At 34.1% G+C, this 21,883-nt stretch overlaps 1 protein-coding gene across 1 annotated transcript in view; it reads right to left on the reverse strand.

The window, feature by feature from the left end:
- The window catches only part of LOC145265397 (cortactin-binding protein 2-like), a 344,684-nt gene that overhangs the window by 125,424 nt on the left and 197,377 nt on the right, over nucleotides 1-21,883 (reverse strand). Inside the window, exon 6 of the mRNA XM_080121218.1 lies at nucleotides 1,478-1,718. Coding sequence (XP_079977344.1) covers nucleotides 1,478-1,718 — 241 coding nt within the window. The remainder of the gene's footprint in view (nucleotides 1-1,477; nucleotides 1,719-21,883) is intronic.

A 21,883-nucleotide genomic window follows, 5' to 3' on the forward strand; every position in this document is an offset into this window, starting at 1 on the left:
AAAATTTCCGACTCCACGATATGGTGTCAAAACTTCCGACTCCACGCTCTGTTGTCAAAACTTTCGACTCCATGCTATGTTGTCAAAATTTACGACTCCAAAATATGTTGTCAAAATTTCCAACTCCAAAATATGTTGTCAAAATTTCCAACTCCAAAATATGTTGTCAAAATTTCCAACTCCAAAATATGTTGTCAAAATTTCCAACTCCAATATTCTGTTGTCAAAATTTCCAACTCCAACACTCGACATTCTTTCAAGTTGACTTGCACACAACGATGTACGTAGCATACCTTCATCCGTTTTTATTCACCTGTCTCATTTGCATATAAATGGCGACAGACTGCATCGCTCATGTAACCGTCAACCATAAAACCAACTACATGTTGCCATTTCAACTTTTCTTCCCCCCTTTTTCTTTTTTACACAACCGACCCTTTGAAGCAGCCACACATGCTAGCCAAGTAAGTTGGGCTTTTCTCTATGCATTGAAATTAAGTGTTTCAGCAGAAATTTCTGGAGATTTGTTCTTAACAGCATGTTTGTTTGTTTGTTTGTTTTTTTATTACTGGCTCATCACTTAACAAGACCAAGTGTCATTTGAGAATAAGGGTTAATAAGATGAAAATGATTCTCAGCCACCAAAAGATGCGGAACACTATGGACGTATTAACATTGATCAATCGTATGAAATGATGATTACTCATGAGTAATAATTATTTGACAAAAAATTGTAGACATTGGTTTTTAAGATGATCCAATGGTTTATTTTTATGGCATATCAACCATCTATGGATTATTTAATGCCGAATAAAGTTGCCAAATATAATTCTAGAGGTGAGATATTTATATTCTTAGAATAGATTGTTCTTTCAAAATATTGCTCTCAAAATACACTATTTTTTTCAATATTTTTGGCATAATAGAACTCCACATAAATTTAGGGGATTCTATTTATAACCATGTGTGATAAGAACGAACCAATCAGCTCCCAGAACAGCTTAATAAAATAAAATCTTGTTACATTTTTCAGTGCTATCCTTCTGTCTGAAAACAAAACAAAAAACGCTTCTGCTGATCATGACTGGATTAATTCTCTGCCTAACAAAGCTTCTTTATCTGGATTTATACTGCCATTCTTTTTTGCTTAGAACTACAATTTTCTATTTCTATGGTCAGCAGGATAAAGGTTAACAAGCTTTGGGAACTCATTTTTGTCCCACACAAAACAATTTAACCTAAGTTCAATGGCTGACTCAGCGGGTCACTTTTTTTTTTTTTTTTTTTTTTTTTTTTTAACTATTATTTTTTAAAATCTGACAAACTGTATGAGTAGAGGAAAATTCTATAAATGTTAAAAAATAATTTTTTTTAAAACTTGATCATTAATTTTTTTTTGTTTAAATTTTCAAGGAGAGACACATTTGCTTAAAATGGACCGTTTGTTGTGTTTTTCTTTTTTTGTTTGTTTGTTTACCTGCTGCCATGGAAACTAAGACCTGCTGAAGCTGTGCCATTTCTTGGTCAAGAAACTCCATAGAGTCTGCAGAGGGAGAGAATAGGGAGGGGGAGAGGGGCATGGAATCGCATTCATACTCAGATACCTGTCCGGACAATGACAATGATTGTGGCAATGATGGCGGCGGCGGCGGTGGTGGTAGTGGTGGTGATGCAGTGGAGGAGGGGGAGGAGGGAGGGGACGAGGCGAATTCAACAGACTGGAATGAAAATGAAGCCGCAATCGTCAGGCATGAAAGCGAAATAAAACATGCAAGAATAATAAAAGCCGCAAAAAAAAAAAAAAAAAAAAAAAATCAAAATTAAAAAAATTTTTTTTTTTAAAACTAAAACAAAAAAAATTATTATTGTAGATGTAGATGACAACTCTCAGTTAAATCACCCCGAAAGATTCTACCATTTTTTAGAGGTTTTATGTAAACACTCTGAAAAACTTAGGGGACAAAAATCAATATTTTCAAATTTAGTATGGGGGTTCAGTTTTGCATATGAATTTATGCAATTTATAAAATTATATTATTATATATTTATAATAAAATTATAAAATTTATAAAATTATCACTCATTTTTTTCACCAGATAACGTTTAAACAACATAGAAGCATCTTAATTAAATTTTAAATATAACCATTTTTCTTTTCTTTTTTTTTTTTTTTTTTGAAGCAGGGACTATTAGCACCTGCACTTAAGGTTAGTAGTAAGGTTAAGTAAGGGGTTTTGGGGGAAAGAGGGCTAGCACTCGGACTTAGGGTTAGTGGTAGGATTAAAGAAGGTTTTTTTTGTCAACAAAAAGGACTTTGACTATATGCTTTACAATGCTACTCGGTTAGAAATGAGTGATCATTTTATGTTATATTCATATACGAAACTTATTCCCAAATTTAAATTAAAAAACCTGATTGTTTTGTTTTGCGTTTTTCTCTAAAGATTTCCAGTGTTCACAGTGTTTAAAAAAAAAAAGTGGAATCTCATTTTTTGGGAGGTTAGGTTCAGCTGAGAATTCTCATATACAAATTTACAAAAAGAACTAAAAAAAGTGTAAAACAAACAAAATCAAAATAAAATTAAAAAATAACAGATAGAACGTAAAAAAATTAAAAACAAATTATTGGTATTATTATTTGGGAGGGGGGGGTCAACACATTCATTATATCAGAAAATGGCATTTACGAGGACCAATAAATTTGGAAGGTAGAGAGTTACTTGGTACGGAAATGGTCTTAGGTAGAGGACATTTTAGGGAATTATTTACATGAGAGGACTGGGGGGGATTTTGTGATATTAGAACAGGGTATGTAAATAAAGGGTTCATTTAGTAATAGGATTTTCATACTTTGACAAAATACAAAATTGACTTCGCAATATAGTGGGGATGACCTCTTCTCTTCTCTCCAACCCAGCCTCACAGAAGAGACGTTACTAGTCTCTCTCTATACTTTATTATTATTTCTATGAAAGATGCTCGAGATGACAAAGAGGGAAGAATTGCTGTTTTCTAATTCAGAATCTATTTCATTTAACGTTTATTGTTGGCAAGTTTTTGATCATGAAATACTATATATATATATATCAAATTTTTGTCATTCAACGAATTTAAAAATTTATGACATGAAATGTTTTATTCTGAAGTATATATATATATATATATATATATATATATGGAGTACTATATATATTTTTCAGCTCTAAGTGAATTTATGCCTTGTCTGGAGCGATTACTACAAAAAAAAATGAATTTCCATGTATAGAGTTTCTTTCACAAAACTTTCATCTATGGAACACATTACCATAAAACTCCTTCCTTGAAAGCTACAGCATAGTCATCTTCAAATCTAATGTCAACAAATACTTAGCACAAACTAATGTCCTTATAAGTAATCAAATTTTATAATGTCCTTATAAGTAATCAAATTTTATTATGTCCTTATAGGTAATCAAATTTTATTATGTCCTTATAGGTAATCAAATTTTATTATGTCCTTATAGGTAATCAAATTTTATAATGTCCTTATAAGTAATCAAATTTTGTTCATTCTATTTATCATTTTCAATCCTCTCACAATATTCTTCATGATTCAACTTTGATACATGATGACTCATTAGTATTGGTCTTGCATTTATGCTTTTTTACAGAAAAATAGATTGTAACACGATATGGTATAATCATATTGACACACCAGTTCTAGTTAGATTACTCAAGCAATATTGACCCTGATCAGTATCAGATAGTAATGCCATCTGTTGTATGTATAATAATACCTCCTTGCAAAAAAAAAAAAAGAACTAACATCGTCAAAATCATCTCTTCTGACTTGCATACCTATGCAGATTTTGCGGACTGCTGGTGAATTTTTACTGAACTTATATGCGGGTAAGAGAGGGATTGATTGTCAACGTGATTGTGCCACATATACGGCACACTGACGTTGACACACCGGTTCTCGCCAAATCACTGCAGTTAAGCAACGTTGAGCTTCGACAATACCAGATGGGTGACCATTTGGAAAAGTGAGGTGCTGTATGTACTGCAAGGTAAAATACCAGGTTTAGAAACTGGCGCAGTCTATCCTTCGTCTATCTCGAAGGTAGATGAGACTCTCTTAAGCCGTGGTAGGCAACCCATCTAGTGATGGCATCATGATAAAAAATACCCTTGATAGCCCTGGCGAAGCATCAAGTATTCAGCTACCGACAAGATTTGAATTACACTACAAACTCATGTAGTGAGTTCTATCTCAGCTGCGGCTGCACTGGATGATGATGAAGAGAGGGAGCTGGTTTAACCTGCCCAGAGTGAGTGCCACGCCATAATACAAAAAGATGGATGCTGAACAGTCACCAAAGTTTTTCCTTTTGAGAAGCATATTTTTGCTCCAAGATATTTTAAGAAGTATGTGTGTTGTCTAAATGAATCTTCAGTTTATGATTTTCTGATTTCAAGAAAAAACTGAAGTCAATTGCTTTTCTTCAGTCCAGGTGGGAACTAATTGAATCGGTATAAAAAGAATTATCAACAAATAACAAAAAAAAAAAAAAATACTATCCTGCTACATTTCATGAGTAATGTTTCTGACAAAGGGGAAGAATTGCCACTTTCTGGATTGGAATCTTATTATTGGCTATCCTCCTACAGCACTTATGGTCTAAACATTCCCTCTATATATACTTAGCTAAATGCAATCATGGTATCATCACCTCTGTTCAGTCTCGAAAGACAATGGATACCCACTGTAAGGGTAGCTGCACATGTAATTAGGAGGCAAGGGTTGTACAATTCCCAATCACACCTCTCCTGAATTGGCACTGTTTGAGTCCAGCGACAAGGCGAAGTCCAGGACAACTAGAAACAATGCCGAGGTAAGCAGAGAGCACATATAGCACCTGGAATTTCGAAATGGTCACTCATTTTAGTACTGACCAGGGTCAACGTTGCTTAACTTTGGTGATCTAATGGAAACAGGTGTGTCAACATGATTATGTCGTATATGGAAGGTTTGATCGATGAATTACAAAGTAAAATTCACCAAGCAGTCATAGGTCAAATTTTTGTTAAAACAAAATTCTCTATTTTATCTAAATTTACCTTTTCAACTGCTCGCTCGTATAAATATACATTCTTGAATCTTTGATCATGTGTCTCCTCCACAATATGTTTTTTGTGGTTTTCCGAAACTAAGTATAAAAATATATCAGCATTCAGTTCCGAAAATAAGGACTTGTGGCAGAAACAAATAGAACTCTTTTCTTGTGCGTCAGTGCCTCACCTGACTGTGAGATATGGCACATACTGACCAATCAGAGGCATAGCGCAGGGATCTTCCTTACCCCCTTAAGGAACTATAACTGCTTCCGTCCCAGACAAGAAAAACTCTTCCCTTTTCCAGCGAGACGTCAAGGAGAGCGAACCTGTTTCCTCACTCTCTCTCTCTCTCTCTGCCTACATCGGTATCGACGGTCCCCACTTGGGAATAACTATCGGGCAATGGCAGACGAGTTCTATCCCAGCTATATCTAAATGGCATCTTGCCTTACTTCAATAAACCTTTTCTTTGCAAGTTTTACGAAGTTGTTTGTTCGTTTATTCAGTAGCTTGTGTTAAAATATTTATTTTATTAGGGAGTGCCCGAAAATCATTAACTCCACTCCCTAAAGACTATTTACAAGTTCATATGAGTAAACACGAATTCATGACAACACCTTAACTGAGAATTCTTCCATCAAACTCCTCAGCCTAACATTCAAGGGCAATATGAACAAATACATTGAGGACATTGTGAAAGCTGCTGCAAAGAAGGTGGGCTCCCTCTATCGAGCTAGAAGACTACTCACACCTGAGAGTATCCTGTACCTTTACAAGGCCACCATTCGCCCATGCATGGAGTATTGTTGCCACATCTGGGCTGGTACATCTACCACTAGCTTCTCCCTCTTGGCTAGGGTCCGAAAAATAGTTTTCAATCTAATAGATCCTATTTTGTCAACTAAGCTCCAACCCCTGTCCCATCACTGCAATGTTGCATCTCTATTACATCAATTACAAATATTTTAATGGAATGTGCTCTGATGAACTCACTGCACTTGTGCCCCCTCGATGTACATATCCCCAACAAACCCACTTCGCAACAAAATCTCACTCCTTCACTTTTGAGGTCCTTAAATGCCAGAAAGCTTTCTGCTCTAATAGTTTTTTCCCTTGAACATGTAGACTTTGGAATTCCCTTCCTGCTATCTGCTTCCTTGACTCTACTGATATGCAGAAGTTTGAATGTAACGTAAACCAATATCTTGTTAATCTTTCCTAGGTGTGGTCCCAAATACTAGCCCCTTACATTCAAGTGGCGATATGCATTGTTAGGGGTGAACGCAAGTAAAACAAAAAAAATTTTTTTCCACTTTCTTAAGACACACTTCTGTTTTCTTCATTTGTTTCACTTAAATTAAAACGTATTTATGTCCAGTAACCTTTCTATGTTCTTTGAATAAGATTATATACTAGCTTTTCCGATTCAGTGCTACCCTGGATTCATCACATTAAAATCTGCTTTGTAAATATTTTAAAAACAAATAAAAAATACTAACTCTTAGAAAATCTATCAATATAACACTTATCATTGACTGGTTTTCGACTTTGAAATGGCATTTTAGCTCATTACATCAAATGGCTTCATGCCTTGTCTGGAGCTATTTTCATTAAAAGTGTCTTTTGAACAGTAGCACCTTAAACTGCATATCAGTGGAAGAATCTTTGAAAAAAAAATAGCTTTCTGATCCACCCTCAACTCTGGTTGACTAATTTAGATTTTGACTATTGCCAATGGAAATATTCAATCAATTGAAAACAAAAGTCAAATTTAAAAATGATGGTAAACTTCTGTCTCGCTCGACAATGGCTTTCTGCATCTGTTGTGGCTATACAGTCGAAACTCTAGATGCAGGCCTGGGCAGATAATAAGGAGTGAAATAATATCTAAGTTTTCCCAGTTACCAAGGCCCCTTCTCAGTGTAACAAATAAAGTTCGACAGAAAGGCAAGTCAATATGGTCGGAGCCAGTGCAGCTGCAGGATTGCCGGAAAGGTGTTGCAGTGCTTCACCATCAACCTATCAGGCTTCATACTGGAATTTTCTAAGGGTTTACTCTCCTAGTCTTTGCTTTTCCCAAGGCATCCACAAGGCAATCGAGCTATATATACTAGCAGTTCAGCCCGGCTTTGCTCGGGCCCTACGTATTGTTCATAACTTTATGTGCATATATATATATTAAAAAGTTTGACTCATGTCCAGATAACCTACATCTAAAATTTCAAGTGTTTAGATCCAAAATTGGCAGAGGAGTTTGGTAGAGTATGCAACGGTCAACTCTTTCAATTTTGACCTTTTGGCAGCCAAATTTTCGGCCAAAAACGGATTAAAAAGCTTGCTGCATGTCTGAATACCCTTTATATAAAATTTCAAGTATTTAGACCCAAAATGGCGGAGGAGATTGGTAGAGTTTTCAAAGATGAAATCGTTGAACTTTAACCCAATTGACAGCCAAATATTTGGCCGAAAACCGATTTAAAAGATTTCCCCAAATCTCAATACCCCTTATGTCAAATCTCGAGTCTGTAGACTAAAAATTGACTGAGTAGTTTGGTAGGGAAATGTACACACGCAGAGACACATACAAACACAGACGATTTCACTTTTATAGATATATAGATATATGTTCTTTTTTTAAATAAAAAAATGTATTTACAAAACAAAAATGAAAAAACAATGAGAGCGAAATACAAAAAGAAAAAAAAGGAAAATAAAACATATAGGGGAGGAACGATTAAATTGTCACCCTAGAAAAGACGACATGATTCCATTTCCATCTGATCCAAACCGATTTTCTTTTTTTGTTGCAGACGATCCACTAGTTGGTCAGTTGTATACAAATTTCAAGAGCGATAGGAGCATTCTATCATGTCTGAAAGTGACACAATGTTCAACGAGCGAGACTGGAGTTGTGCTGCTGTACAACATGCTCTCTACCGATCCAAGTTATGACAATAGGACCATTGCCAACACCCTCAAAATGCAAATATGGATGGTTCAACGCTTGAGCGCTTAGCTCATCCAAGCTTTTGGCTACGGTTATAGTCTTTTTGGCTACGGTTATAGTCTTTGGTATTGTTTTAAATGAGGGCCACATCATGCCACCTCATATCTTCAAAGTCGACTTGAAAGTCAACACCAAAGTGTACCTGGATGTGCTGAAGATTGTGGTGATCTCCTGGTGCAATTAGGTGGCCACTGGTAGACCCTGAGTGTGGCAGCACAACTCAACACCAGCCCACAAGTCAAAAGAGACCCAGGCTTGGATTTAGAACGAGTGCTACAACTTTGTACAATTCTCTCAATGGCCCCTCTTCCCCTGACCTGAACACGCTAGACTACTTTGTTTGGTCATAGGTTGAGAAGCCAGCCTGATCGCCGCCATCAGCTGAATATTCGCCGAGCTCCCACCGGGAATTGTAGAAAAGGCATGCTCCCAGTTCCGGACGTGTATCAAAGCAGTGATTAAGGCTGAAGGCGGCTACATTGAGTAGATGTCAGCTCTACTACATAATCAAGTTACCTGAATTTATTATTTCAAAAAATGTTTTAAAATAAAGCTATAGTGTTGTTTTCTTTAGGGCGACAACTTCATTGTTCCACCTTTTATATATAAAAGCAAGGTTGAAAAACACATTTTGAAAAATCCAATGTGTTAAATGGGTGACAATTCAAAATTTTATTTTGATTGTGGATCACGGTATATGAAAAAGGATTGGAAAGCACAAATCCAGAGTATGTGGGAAGGTGGAAGGAATGTAAGGATCAGTGTATTATCTTATTTCCAAAAGAATGCTGCATTCCTGAATAATATTATTTTTTCTAGAATCATCTGGAAAAATACAATATGTTGTTTGATAGTATGTTTCGATTATTTTGAATTGAATTTGAAATTTTTGCAGTTGTCTACCTCTCCATTTTTCTTTTTTCCACATATTCTAACATTCAAATAATGCACATATTCTAACATTCAAATAGTGCTCACTTCAAAAAGGAAACAATTTGGAAGAAAGCAAAGATATTCTAGAATAACAGAATATATAATCTGACATTCCACTAATAACTCATAAAAAAGAAATCAGCTAACATGCAAAAAGCAAAAATGTTACCATGACAACAGACAAGCCAGGGATCTTGTAAGATACAAAAAAATGTCACTTTGCTTTCACGAAATTTAGTGATTTGTAAAGAAAAAATTTTTTAATAAAATAATTTCAAAGACTTTTGATAAAGAAATATTTATAAAACATCAAAAAAATAATTTATAAGAAAATAAAAACTTTTTTAAATAAAAATGTAAAAAATAAATAATTTTCAAAAATTAAAAAAAAAAGCATATTATTTAAAATTTTACACTTAAAATATTTAAATTAAAGTCAAGTTTTTATATATTTTAATATATATATATATATATATATATATATATATTGAACGCCTGATGGGATGATCAATATTGTCGAAACATAGGTAGGGATTTTTCTGATGCTTGTATATAAGTAAATTTAGTCAGAGAGAATTCCAGTAGAGTGTTCAATTATTATAAAAGATTTAAAAATAAGAGTATAATATTTATTTATTCATTTATTATTATTTATGGTATTACAGAAGAGCAGGACTACATCAATACCATCGGTTTCAAATCCAAAACAAAGAAGACTATAATCAAGCTGCTATTTTCTGAAGAGACAGACATAAACAGAGAGTAATAAGAGTATCGAATAGGAAATAAACTATTGGTCCCCTTTGTTTCGGATTTGAAACTGATGATACTGATCTTATCCTGATCTCCTGTAACACATCTATAAATAAATATATAAAGCTAGGTACTTGTACATGTTTATAGATCCCACAGATGGAAAGTCTGTACAAAGACTGGAGGAAGAAAGGAAAATCTTTTCTATTGTGGTAAGAAAACGAGTTCCTGCAGTGAATATCTTACAAGAAGGAACCAGAGATTGGAGCACCTTCCATGGAAGTAACAATAGAAAGATGGACTAGCAACATCAGAAAGTGTATTTTACTTAATGAAAAGGTGTGAAAAAAAAACAAATAGTCAACAAATAACTGTTACCAAATGCAAGAAAAATTACTTTCATACTTAACTGCATAATTCTTTTTGTATTTGAAAGTGTTTGAAAACCTTTTTATTTTCAATATAAGATTTTGTTCAAATCACCTACCACTAGTATTGCCATGTCATCATGGTGACATTAACACACGATGAGCATCCCCCAAGTTTGATTAAATGGTTTTTTTTCACCATTTTTTTGGATGAAAAAAAAAACAAACTCAAATACTTACAACAAATAACTATTATCAAATGCAATAAAATTTACTATTCTGCCTAATTGAAAAGAAAAAATATCATGAAAACAGACATCGCTGATTTCTGGAAAATTACACTAGCCATTATCACTAACGAAAATTTGAATGAAATTTTATATTTGTTACGGCAATCAATCTATTTCAGAAATAAATGAAGAGAGACAATAAATAAAATTATTTCTAAACATTTGACAACTCACTCCAATTGCTGATATCAGCTCAGATTTGAAACTTGACAATCAGTCTGGCAGAAACTAGGGCATTTCGGTGGCCTTTTATTTGTCAGGCTGAAGCATTCGTTCTAGGTAGGCCTAGGAAGTCCACCCTCCCAAACCTTTCCTCCCATCCTTTGGGAGGAGTAAATTTATTGCTTACTGCCCAAGGCACCCCAACTAGGTAATGTCAATGGGGTTACCCTGACAATTTTTAAAAGGCCTTCTTTACAAGCACTGGCTTGATTCTTCCAACCTTTAACCTTGTGTCACATCTTCCTGTAAATCCCAGTAGTTTGGATCACTCATTTGGTGTCCCACTCTGATCAGGAACATATGCCAGTTGAGGTTCTGATTTTGACAATCAGTCCAGCAGAAATTGGGTCATTTTAGTGGCCTTTTATCTGGCATCCATTATGGAAAGTCCTAGGAGGTCCACCTTGCCTCTTTTTTGGGAGTGGAGTAAGTTTATTATTATTATGGGTTGCCCAGACAATTTTTAAAAGATCAAAGTACTCGGATTCGATGATTGGGAAAACGTTTCCATAGTCAGAAATCTTGTGAAGTAGACCTGTATGCCAAACTCTATCAAATGCCTTAAATATGTGAAGAGCTATTGCTCTAGAGAGGAAATATCCATCGATAGTTTCACTGATCCTATGCAAGATTACAGTAAGTACATCAGCTATAGACCTCGCAGGATGGAAACCATATTGCTTGTTACTGAGTAAGTTGTTTTTGTTCAGGTGGTTGACAATTTCTGTTTAACATGGATTCAAGCAACTTACTTATGACACACGTACATGGATTCAAGCAACTTACTTATGACACACGTACTGACATGCTGAAGACTAAGGTTTTCTTAGGTGTTGGGAAGCATTTCTCCTTTAAGAAATGATTGAACAGCTTTGTAAAGATACGCACTAGTTCGAGCTGCAGCTTTTTGAGTATCATAACTTGATTATTGTCAGGATCTTGCTGGTGTCGACATTTTGGATGAGAATGGCAACATCATGGACATGGATCAGATTATTTTCGGTCTTAGGGAGGAAATTCTGAGGAAAGTAACCTTGATCACATAGAGTTGAGTTGGATGCAAAGTTCTTGGCAAAGAGTTTGGCTTTGCCAGATGCTGACGAAATCACCTCAGACCTGTTGATTGAGGATGTGCATCGAGTTAGTTTGTTATTCATCAAAAACTCATGGAAGCCTTTATTCTTCTCCTTTTTCTTTTTGGATTTGATGGACTGAACATACGACTTTTTTACATTTTCTATAATCTTTTTGCAGTGATTACTGGCAGTTCTAAAGGCAGTTTTAGTTTAGAAAAATCCATTATATTTAAAACAGTTGAAGTAATGGTTTCTATGTGCAATGGTGGCAACACATTCAGGTGTATACCATGGCTAATTGTCCAGTTTCTGTTGGAGTTTCTTGGAGGGTATATAGCTGTCTATGTTAATGGTTAACAGTCAGTAAAGTGAGATGCTATAGCAGACGTAGTCTTTTTAAACATGGAGCATAGGAGTAGATCCGATATGAATGTTTGGAATCTATCCCAGAAGATGCTAACATAGACAGAACTGAGAATGAGTTCAGGGCAAGTCAGAGTTGCAACCTTGGTTGGAGTGAGTGTCCCTAATGATGGAGGTCTGAACAGAGCTAAAAGGGAGAAACAGACCAAATATCAAGGTTTTATGTATGATATAAAAAAAAACTTAGGGAGATATCAATCATACCAGTTATTATAGGTGCCACCACAGGGCTTATGAAGAAGAACCTGAAGTCCTACCTAACTAATATTCCTGGTGAACCAAGTGCAAAAGAGAACCAGACAATTGCACTTAAGGGAACAGAAAGGATACTAAAAAGAGCTCTCGGTTGGTTTGAATAAAAAGCAGGACAATGTTGGCAGCTGGTTTGGCTGCCCCATACCCAGCGTTACAATCTTCAAAGGAAGAAAATTAAGAAAAAAATTAGAAAAATATCTAAAAGATTTAAAAATTGTTCATCAGAATCAGGCACCAGAGTGGATTCGTTAACAATCTATGTTAGGTCATGAGATAGCTACTCGATCATTATGTGGGCGGTAGAGGGCAAATAGAAATGCTGTATATTGATATGAATCTCAAAACACTTTCAGAAGAAGAAAAGTAATTTTTTTTTTTTTTTTTGTAATAATTATTTGTTGAATATTTGTTTCTTCACCCCTTTTTCTGCTGTTGACTCTTTTGCAGTAATGTTTTTAACTATTGTTAAAAAGTGATGGTAGGGATGTAATCAGGTTAAGGAAGCTGGTTGTAGACTTTACAACTTTAGGTCTCAATCTGGAGTTTGATTCAAAAGAAATGCTTTTCAGCATTTTGCAAAATGGCCGACACAAACAATCCTCCACCTTATAATCCACCACATCACACAAAATTTAGAAACTAAAAACATTTCTGGAGATGAAACCATTTCAAATATTAAGGTGAATAAAAAAAGCAAATGGCAAATCCTATGCCGACTCTCTTCCGCTATCTAAAATAAATTCAGAAATAAATCCAATTCCATAATGAGACGTTTTTATTTTTATTTTTTACTTTCTTCTTTCTATACCGATTGATGTTTTATTTCTCTTTTTTAAACTTTCTAGTTTAAAATGTTTTCTTTCTTATTTATTCTTAACTTTTTCCATCATTATTGACACGGGGCATACACTGATATATCATATAATTTTTTTTTAATCAAATATATAAAAACAAGAAAAACTATAAATTTGTTATCACAATTGGTTGTATGTCAATATAAGGTTGGATAATAGAAAAATATATTTGTGAGTTAAGGACAAAAACAAGAAGGGAAAAAAGTGTAATTTTGAAGGGGGTTTAGGGGTTCTTTTTAGCTAAAACAATCAGAATTTTAAAAAATTTGGTTCTTCTGCTGGTAGACACATGAGTGAAATATGGCAATTAAAAATAAAATAACAGGAAAACATTAGCAAATACTTACTTGTGATAGAAAAATATTAGTATACACAAATTTACAGAAAATAATTCAGTATTTTTATTTAAGAAATTCAAATTATATTTGGAGGCTACAATCACTGCCATTATTCTTGGCCTTCAGGTCAAGATCAAAGTGTAGTATCTGTTCTTCAGATTCTGCACTTCAATTTCTTGTTCTCTGTTAGTAGAGAAGAAATCCTTCACGACTGAGACAATTTTTATTTTTGTTCCTTTTCTCCACATAAAAAAATGACCCTGGTGTCTAACTCTGTCCCGTAGGTACAATCACTGGCATTATTAGATATTCAGGGGAGATAATTCAAACTTTTGGCATGTCTGCTCAATAGAGCAAAAGGCAAATAGGTGCTTATTCAGAATTCTCCCTATATTAACAAAAATAAAGAAAAATCTGTATGATGTATATACCCATGATGGAAAGAAAATGTCATATGACAAATAACAAGTAAATTGAACAAGTAGTTTTATAGGGTGGAACGATAAAATTGTTGCCCTAGAAAAGACAACATGATTCCATTTCCGTTTGATGAAAACCGGTTTTCTTTGTTTGTTGCAGACCATCTACTAATTGTGTACAAACCACAAGAACGATAGGAGCCTTCTATCATGTCTGAAAGCAACACAATGTTCAATGAGTGAGATTGGAGATGCGCCACTGTATAAAATGCTCTCTACCAATCCAAGTTATGACATTGCTAGTACCCTCAAAATGCACCGCTGGATTGCCACGAATAAAAGGAGCGTGCTCAGGGTAATGAAAAAGTTTCTGGCCACAGTTATGGTCTTTGGTGTGGTTTCAAGTGAGAAGCACATCATGCCTCCTCACATCTTCGAAAGAGGCTTAAATATCAACAACAAAGTGTACCTAGATGTGCCGAAGAGTGTGATGATCCCCTGATGTAATCAGGTGGCTGCTGGTAGACTCTGGGTATGGCAGCAGGACTCAGCAGCAGCCCACAAGTCCAAAGAGACCCAGGCTTGGCTTCAGAAGGAGTGCTACATCTTTCTACTCTTCTCTCACTGGCCCCCTTCTCCATCAACCTGAACCTGCTGGACTACTTCGCTTGGTCATACACCGAGAACATCAACATGACATACCACAAAACCAAAGCCAGCCTAATCATCACTATCCACCGAGTATTTGCAAAGCTCTCGCCGGCGCTTGCAGAAATGCTCCCACTTTCTGGACATATATTGAGGTGGTGATTGAGGCTGAAGATGGCTATATTGAATAGATGTCAGAAAAGCAGATAAATAAGGGTGATAACTTAACATAATGAAAACTTGCAAGATTTATGTTGTAATGCCTACGAATTCCCATTAATCACTTAAAAACGATTTTCTTCATAAAAACAAAAAGCACTTGATCAATTTATGTAATTTTTGGAATATATTTTTGTTTCATCACAGATATATACATCATATAGATTTTTCTTTTTCGTTTTTTAATATAGGGAGAATTCTGGACAAGAACCGGTAAATGATCTCAATCCAGTATAAAATCGCTAATCTTATAGATAATTTCATTTCATTTTTATTAAAATTCTATTTGATTATTTTTTGTTAAAATTTGATGTACGCTAATATTTTTCCATCACAAGTAAGTATTGTCTACTGTTTTCCTGTTTTATTTTTAACTCTTAACTGCTTTACTGCGAGAAAGATTAAAGAAAGTGGAAAAAGAAGATATACTTGCGTAGATTAGTGATGTTTTAAACCAACACATTTCAGGTGAAACCATGATTAGGTACTTGCATGTTATGGTGAAATTAGTACAAATTCCAGAAATCACGAAAAATAATGTAGTAGAAAATTAATTACAAGTAAAATTAGAATTATCGAATTATTGAGTTCTATCGTAGGTTTTAATATGGAACAGTTATGCAACCAATTCATTATTACAAATCGACTTATCTCCTTTGATTTGACTTGCTTGAAATTAAGGGTCTGCCATTTTCAAACACAAAATGTCAGAACATAATTGTAGATGAATTTTTTTGTTAAAAATACATCCAGCTTCAATTGGATCATTTTTCATAATTTTTAAATCTTATACTAATTTCGACATAAAACACAAGTACATAATGTTTTCATCTGAAATACGTTGGTTTAAAACCTCCCTAATCGACACAAGCACCAAGATGATACAGAAAGGGAAGAGGAAATGAGGTGGGGAGGGGAAAATGGAAAAATACAGAAAGAGAAAAATAAAAAAAGAAAAAAAATCACGAACACAAAAATGTCAACAACAACAAAATTAAAAAAACAAAAAAAAAAAAACAATCAAACAAACTGAACAAAAAAGCAAAAATAAATCGTGCAAAACTCGTGCAAAAATTTCATGAAATACTCAGCAACATTCTAGACATTTGAGTTTTTTTTTGTTTAACAAAATAAAAAAAGTTTCATTTTTAATTTCTTGAAAATTTTTCTAAAAACAAATTTATTAAACTTATCAAAATGATGGAAATTCTCCACGAAACGGATTAGCACTTTTATGGTCCATCTTTCAATTCCCCACCAAAATGAGTCAAAAATAGTCATTCCCTCATCTATGGTCGTTTATTATAATTGTAGGAGAGTGACGTTGGCTCAATAGTTAACAACAGATTGACGACCTGAATGTTTCAGGTTCAAATCCAGTTCATTCCACAAAAATCACTTTCACTTAGGATACTGGCAACCTTCATATGATCCATCTCACAAGTAGCCAATGTCTACAAAAATATCAGGGAACCCAAAGCCAACAACAGAATCTTTGGATTCATGTGATTGATTATTTACTGTAATGAAAACAGTATTAGCAAACTTGCATTGATTTTTGACTTATTATTTTACTTAAAACCAGGTTTTAGTAAGAAAAAAAAACACGAGAGCAAAGGAAAGGGGAGAGGGGAGATTAGAAAGGGAGACGAGGAGAAAAAAGATGGGAGAAAGAGAGGAAAAAAGGGGGAAGAGAAGAAAGAGGGCAGGAAGAGAGAAGGGAAAATAGTAGAAACAAAGAGAGGGAAAGAGAAGGAATAGAGGAGGAACAAGAGGAAAGAGGTAGGAAAAAAATAAATAGGGCTGAAAGAGAGGGGAAAATGATAAAAAAGAAAAAGAAAGATAGAAGGAAAGGAGAACAAGGGGGAAAGAGAAATTTTGAATTATCTCCTTTTTTGCATTTGTTTATATCCGTAACCGCCCTCCCCCCGCCATTTCATGTGTACAATTAAATTTTTGAAAAAAAAAAAACAAACAAACAAAAAAACGTGGTTTTAAGTAAAAAATAAGTTGTTTGGGATTACTTCGGAAATCAATTCCACAGCTAAATAATAAACGACCGTACATTAGGAAATCACCTTAGAAATTACATAATACAAGGAAAGAGGAGAAAAGAGAAAGAAAGAGAAAGGCGACGAAATCACATGAAAATAAAGAGCGAGGAAAAAAGAGAGGGGGTATAAGAAAAACACACAGAAAAATAAACAAAGAAAAACAAACAATAGAAAAAAATAAAAGAACAAAAAAAAAACATTTGCAATATTTGTATTCATCCAGACAATTGTGAATGTTTTTATCACAATGTTTATCAGTCGACGTTACCTTCGACCTTTTTCAGGCACGTTTGTCAAACGCGGGAATTTTGAACTAAACCCTTTATTTAATCCACGGATAAAGTTTTTTTTTGTACTCATATTCACCTGAAACAACATAAATCAGCACTGGGACGTAACGGGTTACTGTGAGTTAAGGATCATGGCAACAGGGACACCTTAAGTAGAAAGTTGAGCAGCGAGATGTCTGTTCACATTACATTTGATTTTCTGCATGTTAGTAGTTGCTGAAGTCATCTTACTCTTTTTTTTTGTAGGAAGTCATCACTTATCAAGGCCGGAGGGCCACTCGAGTATAAGGGTTAATGAATGTAAGGTGTGAGTGTAGTAATCGTTAATATTGTGAATTGGGTAAAATTTGGATTATTTAAGCAGATGGTTCAATAAAAACTTGTTTACATTGAACTTGAAGGAGGTATTGTAATCAGTTGGGAAGCAGGCCAGTGAAACAGTTCTAGGAGAGAAAGTTTTCTTAGAGAACAGTCAGAAGAGAAAAAATTCAGATTTTTCTTATTAAAAAAAAGAAAGGTACTTGTCCAGTTTACAATCCAATCTCCAGCAACTTTGCGTCGGCATCTTCCGGCAGATTACATAGGTATTCAGAAAAAGCTGACGCAAAAACTGCCAGATGATGAATTAAAAACATGGAATTCCATCTCTTCCCCGGTGTTAAGAATGTCTTTCTAAATAGAAACTGAGTCATTTCAATGACTTTTTATCTAAGGCTGAAGCATTTGTTCTGGGTAGTTCTAAAAGATTCACCTTCCCCGTTCTTGGCTGCTGTTTTTTGGGTGGAGTAATTTTATTGCTTACTACCTGAGGCGCTCCCATCAGAGAATACTGACTAGTCTGGCCAGGCAATTTTTAAAACGGCAATGTGTTCATCTTTTAGGGATGCTGACTTGATTTTATCACCTTCCACATCTTCCTGCAGTGAGAAGGAAGTAAAAGGGACATTGATTTCAAGTCAGAAAAGGCTGGTCTAGGTAGTACCTCCCCAGATGTGGCAACAGTACTTCATCATAAGATGTATTAGGTTCTGATACAGAAAATTCTCTCAGGAGTGAGATACCGTCTGCAGCTGTAAAATGATCCAACTATTTTTTGGTGGGTCTGACACAATATTTCAATGTGTAATGTTCATTTCTCTCCCATGGCAGGAAAATGTGACAAGATTAGGAAAGTGAAATTTGAAAAGCCAATGCTTTAGAAGAAGAGCGTTCTAGCCTGCAAAAAATGTCTGAGCAGCCCCATCGGCATTCTTTAGACGAGGCACTGCAGGCTATACTAATCCCTTCTCAAAAGTTGAGAAGACAAAGCCTGGAAGGGTAAACCTAGATCTGTACAGGAGAAAACCTCAGCCAACAAAAAACAAGCCACCTCAACAATGGCCTGGACTCTAGTAGCTTTAGGTCTGGGGGAAAACCCCTGGTTGAGTGTGTATGATCATTATTGTTCTCACCTGGTCAGTTGTATTGTAATGTTCTGAAAAAGGTCAAAGGTTACATTGGCCGAAACATTGTGAGAATAACATCTTAGATTAGAACAGTAGTCCACTAATACAAATTATCAATCCTCATTTCAAAAGATGCACTGGAAGAAGGTCGAAGATTACATCGACCGACAGTTGTACGAATAACATTCTAGATGAAAACAGCAGTCCAAATAATCTAAATAATATGAATTGTCACCTTTTATTTAAAGAATTACGAATTTAAGAAAAAACAAGCAACATCATTTAAAATTTAAATCAAAATTTTTTTTTTTTTAAAGCCGTGCATAATTTTCTTCCATTAAATACTCTAGCAAATTTCTAGAAACTTTTTCTGGTAATTTAAAAAAAAAAAAATTTTTAAACCAATTATTGATCTGAGCAAAAAATTTGTCCGCCAAATGATTTCAATTTTCTTACCCGAATGATTTGTACAACAACACAACAAACAAACAAACAAACAAACAAACAACAAACAAACAAAACAAAAAACATTCAAACAAAAAGGTGTCAATATTTACAACTTTAAAAATATACTTGTTGCCACTCGATCTCCGTTAAATTTAGAGATAATTAAAAACTATTTTTTGTTTAAATAAAAATCAAAAACCATGTGAAATTTGTTTGAATTTTAGCATGATGACTGTTGGAATATCTGTACGCGACAATGCACCACCACCATCTTTTATGACCACAAGATCAACAACTGTCTCAAGTCAAAGATCTTTCAGAATGTTGTCAGATCCGTCACTTTATATGGTTTTGAGTGCTTGCTAACAAGGACAGGGGATTGAAAATTCATCGTTATGGAAATCAAAATGCTCCAGTGGATATCTGGAATTAAACTGCTTAGCCATTTCTACAACATGGATATCCTAAAGCCCTATGGCATCACATTGATTGAAGGTAAGAGATGAGGAGATGATGCTGTGTGCTGAGGGCCAACAATGACACCATCGCAAAACTCATCTTTGCATTAGAAGTTACCGGAAAACAACTGAGAGGTAGGCCGATGAAGAAACGAACAGACGCCCTGCACAATGATCTCTATAAAACCAGCCTTAAACTGAACCGGACATATATATATATATATATATATAGACGCACACATATTCGTCCTTTCCCGACATGGGTTGGATTTTAAAAAACTGTTTTCTTTCGCACGATCTATGACTTTTTCTTTTATCACATTTTTATTTCAATTATCCTGAAGATGTCCTCTGAAACAGGGACGAAACGTTGATTTTTTAATAATTTCATTCGGTTTTTTCTATTTTTCTTTAAACATATATATATATATATATATATATATATATATATATATGAGGGGATTCAAGAGGAATTAAAACTTTCTTTAAAAGGAGATTTATCAGGCTGATAACGAGAAGCATTAGGCTTCGAAATACCTAGGTATAAAGAGGATTTATACCCACTCCTATTCATGTATTTCTCTAATTGAATTGATGATTGTTAAATCTATATGCACTAGTATATACTTTGTGTTGTCAATCTTTCTGTGTGTGTATATATATATATATATATATATATATATATATATATATATATATATAATTAAGTTCAAGTATATTGTTAAAATGAACTAAAAACCAATATTTTTCCAATACATGCATAGAATATATAAATAAAATAAATGAATAAATTTATATAGACATTATAAAAGGAGTCTACTGATCAGCGTTTCTATGTTGTCATTAGGACTCCAAATAAACGTCGCAGTCTGCTTTACGATGACATGGAAATGTTGAAATATTTATCAGTCTGTGTAGATTCCTTACAATGTGTATATAAATCTATTTATATACGATTTATATATATATATATATATATATATATATATATATATATGAATAGTCAGACTTTTACATGTATTTCTTAAATTCATTAAATGTTAATTAATCTTTTAAACAGCAAATATCGATTATTTATTCGTTTATTACGGACTATTATCCTCATCTTTTAGCTGTTATCTTACAACGTTTCGGCCAACTTCTGGCCTTCACGACGGGAAAGGAACTCCGAATCTCCCAACTGTGTCTTCAGCAATTAGAATAGCTATCCTGTTGTGGTAACCACCTGACGAAGGCCAGAGGAATGTTGGGCGAAACAACAACTAAAAGATGCGGATAATAGTGAATTTCAATTAATTAAATAATTTTCTAAATATCGAGCCTAGTTGTAAAAGATATATGGTTGAGGGAGGGGGGAAGTATTATTTTAATAGTTATTCAAACTACAAGAAAAATAGTCGACATCCGGACTAATTAATAAATTGCATGAACTCATTTGATAATGTGTATGTTTTACAGAATTATTCTTATTAATTCAATTACTGGATTTAATTTGAAGGAAAATTCATAAATGATCCAAATATAAAACTCCAGTGTTCACTATCAAAATTTATAGAGACTCTATGAGTATTGGCCTACTCAGTTTTAAAATAATCCTCCTACATACAGCGTCTGGTATTCCCAAAAAGTAATCCAGGCTCAATGTTGCTTAACTTCAGTGATCTAATGAGAACCGGTGTGTCAACATGATTATAAGGAAATATGAAAGTCACAAGCTGTCCGCAGCTGCATGTATATTCCAGTCATCGCAAGATGACATACAGCAACTAGCTTCTCAAATGGCCTCCCATCTGGTACAGGTGAGATTTCAAGTCACTTAACTTCAGTCATCTATCAAGAACCAGTGTTTAAACGCGATTTTAAAATAAGACACGTTTTTTTAAATGAAGTGGTTTTTCATTTTGTTGAGACATTTTCTTTTATGCATTGAAATTTGCTTTAAAACTTGACAATACAAAAAAATTGGCAAAAGTTTTTTTTTTAAGGTGTAAATTTATGACCAACATGAAAATATATTGAAAAAAAAACCAAAAAAAACCCAAAGAATCTTCAGAAAGGAAAGAAAACTAAATAAACTGAAATATTAGAATTACTTTTTAATCTAGGATCATTTCATCGTGCTCTATACAAAAAAAAAAAAAAGAAAAACGTGTGTGTGTGAGCGGAAATATATACAGGAACACACACACACACACGTATGTATATATATATATATATATATATATATATATATATATACACATATATATATATATACATATATATATATATACATATATATATATAT

This window comes from Euprymna scolopes, chromosome 40 (genome assembly GCF_053919585.1).
Source record: "Euprymna scolopes isolate OS-2025 chromosome 40, ASM5391958v1, whole genome shotgun sequence".
NCBI classification, from domain to species: domain Eukaryota; kingdom Metazoa; phylum Mollusca; class Cephalopoda; order Sepiida; family Sepiolidae; genus Euprymna; species Euprymna scolopes.